Genomic DNA, 5,000 nt, shown 5'->3' with positions numbered 1-5,000 from the left:
GGTGCTCAATGTGGGTACCGCTGGCAGTGTGCTAAAGCTAAAGCTAAGGTTGTGCTAGGCTCCCTAAGCGCTAGTAAATCTTAATGCTTCAGCATACCAAGAGATTTTAGATGATTCTATGCTTTAAAGTAGCAGTCTCAGGGAGACCCTTTTCTGATCCAGCATGACTATGACATGAGAAAGCATCAAAGCATTTAGAGCTTTCTGGCTTGACACATGTTCACAATTGGTCAGTCCCCATTCTCAGGAGTTCAACAGAGACTCTCTCAATAGTCCTTCAGCCGCTGGTACTGCATCATTGAGAGTAGACTGAGCTAGTGAATTCTCTTTGCTCCACAGAAGAGAGCAGATCCTGTAGATCAAGCGAGTTTGTGAATGGGATCTGTTGCAAACCTTGAAGGGTGACAAGTCATTTGACTTATCCCTCATTAGAACAAACGATCTCAGTAGAAGCCATATCCTCTCCTGAATCAGCAAGAACAAAAACAGCACACAATGACTGTATTGTTTGCAATCTCTGACAGCTTTTCACGTAAAACATAGGATGGCATTAGCCTGGCTCCGTCTGTCTACATACTTCCGCTCAATTTAATTTTCCTACAGTTCTGCAAAGTCAGAGAGTCTGGTATTATCAGGCTAGGATGGCATAACTTGCTCATAAAAATGTGACACAGCCAGCCAGTCCAACATGTGTTACTGTCTGCAGTTTGATTCCCACAAAAAGATTCCTTCCATTGCTACCTACAGCAGTGTGCAAAGATGGCTGGCTGGCTGGCTGGCTGGCTGGCTGTGTGTGTGTGGGGGCTGTGGCCTGCACCAGAGAGTGCACACAGCGAGCACAGGGAGTGCACTCCACCTTCACTGGGAGAGCTCACGGCACTGAGGTTCAAAGGCCAAATACATTTCAGTTTCATTACTGAGCTGAGCTCAGTGTCCCTCAGGGTAACCAGACAAGCAGATACAGAGAGAGAGAGAGAGAGAGAGAGGGAGGGAGAGAGATAGAGAGAGGGAGAGAGAGAGAGAAAAAGATCTAAAGTGGAAGAGACTGGGTGCACAAGTGTGTGTGTAGGAGTGTGTGTGTGTGTGTGTGTGTGTGTGTGTGTGTGTGTGTGTGTGTGTGTGTGTGTGTGTGTAAAAATGAGTCAGAGAGTGTGTGTGAGAGAACCCAAACCTTAAACATAGTAGAAAGAGAGAGGGGGGGGGAATAGAGAGAGAAAGGAAGAAAAAAAGAAAAAGAGGGAGAGGAATAAGTAAAGAGAGAATAGAAAGTAAGAAAGAAAGAGATGGAAAGAGAAAAAGAAAGAAAGAAAGAAGGAAAGAGAGGAAGAAAGAAAGAGAGAGGGAGAGAGGAAGAAAGAAGTAAGGAGAGAGAGGAAGGGCAAGTTTGCATGGTGCATGAATGTCCTCTTGTGTTAGGTTGAGGATCGTTCTAGTGTGTGGGCAAATGTGATTGATGTGTGTATGCATTTGCATATTTGTCTGATGGTTGTTGTGTGTGTGTTTGCTTTGAATATGTGGGCATGTGCTACTGTTTCTGTGTATGTGGCAAACATGACTGACCTTCACTTGGCCTACGAAGGCGTTGGCCTCCTCCTCAAGGACCGAGAGGTTCCTGGGGAACGAGCGATCGAAGATGGGATCATTGTCGTTGACGTCGGTGACCAGGATGTTGACGGTTGTCGTGGAGGTCTGCAAAATCAAACAAACAGCACAACAAAAACACACATGTTTAGATGCCCGTCTCCAAAGCAACGCTCACACCAAAGAGAGCAATTATCTCCTTGCTATTGACGAGCGCTCCAACATGCATTGCTTCCCTCTGGGTTTATTTTTTTTTTTTTGAAAGCCATGCAAATGTTTTGCTGAATAAATCCTTGATTTGTATTAATCTAGGGTCTGTTGACAGGGGCCAACAGTGATATCTGCTTTTCATAAACAAATCAACCCCCCCTCCTTCCATCCTGCCTGTAGATGTGCGCTCCGGTTCATTTGCATAGATCTTGTAAAATTGATAACATATTTGCATTCATTATCTAGACTTGAATGGGAGCCTGATGAAAGATTTCCACAGCTGTCAGTGAATTAGCATTTTAAAACAACATTGGGGATTTGCTCGCATAAATTCACACACACGCACAGCCGTGGCCCACTGGTTAGCACTCTGGACTTGTAACCAGGCAGCTCACTGCGCCGGGATTAGTGTGTGCTTCACCTCACTGTGTTTTCACTGTGTGTGCTGTTTGTGTTTCACTAATTCACCGATTGGGTTAAATGCAGAGACCAAATTTCCCTCACAGGATCAAAAAAGTATATATACTTATACTATATACTTATACACACACACACAGCAGCAGCAAAATTTGAACCCTGGCCTGCAGGCTGTTTCTGTCTATCTGTCCCATTAAAAAGAAGAACAGGGAGAAAAGTTTAATTAGACCTTTGTTAAATGCACACACACACACACAGTCATGGGGCGGACTCCTTATCACAGCGACCAGAAGGAATGAAATGAAAACTCAATAACGTCCGCAGACACAAGGTCTTACCCGCCTCACTGCAACAGCACGGAGCGCAGCGAAAGCCACACAAGAGCTGACTGACATCGTCAGGGACACCGTTCCTTCTCTTCTTTCAGAGACACACGCAGGACAATGGTCACTATACGATGTGATGCCATGTGAGAGGCGACCGATCCGGGCAAACACAATCTGTGGAGGCGAGCGAAGGCCGAACTGGCCCGACAGGCGCGCGCCGTGGAGTCCGGCGAGAGATGATGGATTCCACCGTCGCATGAAGTTCATCAACTACTCAGTCTGCGACCCAGAGGCGTCTAGGCTCACACACTCACACACACACACACACACCACACTGGTGTCTCTGATGCTGATGAATGAGTTGCTGTGGTTACTGATTAAGAGACAAGTATTTGTCACTTCCTGTACGGAGCTGATGAAGTGCGTGGGCGTCAACACAACAGGCCTATCCTGCTGTCCTGCTGGTGATGGGCCTTTACATTCAGAGTCTCCATGCTCGTGTAGAAAAAGGCTGCACTGCTAGTTTCAAGCATCGAACGAAGAATGCACTGAATGCTGAATAGGGAGGAAATCCATATCTGCGTGTACACACGCACGCACACGCACACGTTCACACACACACACACACACACACACACACACACACACACACACACACACACACACACACACACACACACACACACACAGCCAGACACACACCAGACTCCCACAGAGGAAACAACCAAACAGATTAGCCTTCCGGTATGGGTAAGCCGTTATTAGTAAGCTCTGGAGGGAGCGGCTGGGGTAAGTGAAGGTGGGTGGGGGGGGCTGCATGCCATGGTGGTGGTGGTGGGGGCCAGGATCCATAGTGAGCCGGTTTACCCCTCGCTGTGCTCCAGAGGGGGGAAGCTCAGAACCATCCATCTGCATTAATCTCCTTCCCAAAACACACACGCCCCACGTCACATATCATATCTGTTTCCTCCTTGCCCACCCTCACCACCAACATCCTAACCCCACCCTCACCACCCTCACCATCCTCACCCCACCCTCACCACCCTCACCATCCTCACCCCACCCTCACCACCAACATCCTCACCCCACCCTCACCCCCACCACCCTCACCATCCTCACCCCACCCTCACCACCCTAACCCCCAACCCCACCACCCTCACCCTCACCACCAACATCCACACCCCACCCTCACCACCAACATCCTCACCCCACCCTCACCACCAACACCCTAACCCCCACTCTCACCACCAACATCCTCACCCCACCCTCACCACCAACATCCTCACCCCACCCTCACCACCAACATCCTCACCCCACCCTCACCACCGTCCTATCTACCAGCGCCTGTCTACTGCACGCCACACCACCACCCTAACCCCCACCACCCTCACCCCCACCACCCTCACCCTCCTCACCCCACCCTCACCCCCACCACCGTCCTATCTCCCAGCCCCTGTCTACTCCACGCCACACCACCACCCTCACCACTATCCTATCACCGAGCGCTTGTCTACTCCATGCCACCACCCTCACCGCACCCGCACAACACCATCCTATCTCTGAGCGCCTGTCTAATCTACGCCACAACACCACCCTAACCCCCACCCTCACCACCCTCACCCTCACCACTGTCCTATCTCCGAGCGCCTGTCTACGCCACCCCACGCCAGCGCTATCATCAAATGTCATATTTCTCCGCGTCCGCCAGAGCGCTCCTGGAAAAGAGCACATCTCCTTTGTGCCCACAGCACCGCATACGCTGGATAATCACTTGGAGACCTTCCAGTGATGAGGCATGTGTGACGTGAGGGGGGTATGAACCGACCTGCCTCTTTTGTGCTTCAGACAACCTACATGCTACTTTGCATCAGATCGCTTTCTGGGTGGTGACTGTGATATTGCTACATTAGGAAGCACCATCTCTGTATGCAGTATATGTGTGAGTGTGTGTGTGTGTGTGTGTGTGTGTGTGTGTGTGTGTGTGTGTGTGTGTGCGTGTTGTGAGTGTGTGCATGTATGCTTGCTTGTGTGTGTGTGTGTGTGTGTGTGTGTGTGTGTGTGTGTGTGTGTGTGTGTGTGTGTGTGTGTGTGTGTGTGTGTGTGTGTGTGTGTGATGAACTAACACTGTGTATAAGTGTATGCTGTACTCATCCCAACTCTCCACACACTGACGCTCTCTGTGGCTGTCTCTGAGCCGTATCTCCTGACATCACATCCTGTCTTCTCTTAGGGAAACGGCACTGATAAGCAAACAGCTGAACACAGCAGACCGAACAAAATAACAGACCGAACAAAATAACAGCACCATAAAAAAAGGCCGAAGTTATGTACACACTTAAGTAGTCTGTTGTGAAGCCTCAGGTGCCAGGGCTTTGCGGGAGAATTACGCTTTTGGCAAACATTTGTATACCCTCCTCCGTTGTCCTTGCATGCAGCTAAGATAAGGGAGTGGACGGTGCTCAAGGA

The 5,000-nt window shown here is 49.6% G+C and overlaps 1 protein-coding gene across 1 annotated transcript in view; it reads right to left on the bottom strand.

Annotated features, from left to right (window-relative positions):
• pcdh15b (protocadherin-related 15b) overlaps positions 1–5,000 on the bottom strand; it is a 215,784-nt gene that overhangs the window by 92,331 nt on the left and 118,453 nt on the right. Inside the window, exon 19 of the mRNA XM_048233553.1 lies at positions 1,561–1,689. Within this exon, the coding sequence (XP_048089510.1) occupies positions 1,561–1,689 (129 nt within the window). The remainder of the gene's footprint in view (positions 1–1,560; positions 1,690–5,000) is intronic.

The sequence above is a fragment of the Alosa alosa genome, chromosome 22 (assembly GCF_017589495.1).
Source record: "Alosa alosa isolate M-15738 ecotype Scorff River chromosome 22, AALO_Geno_1.1, whole genome shotgun sequence".
NCBI lineage: Eukaryota > Metazoa > Chordata > Actinopteri > Clupeiformes > Clupeidae > Alosa > Alosa alosa.
This window is presented reverse-complemented; position numbering and strand designations above follow the sequence as displayed.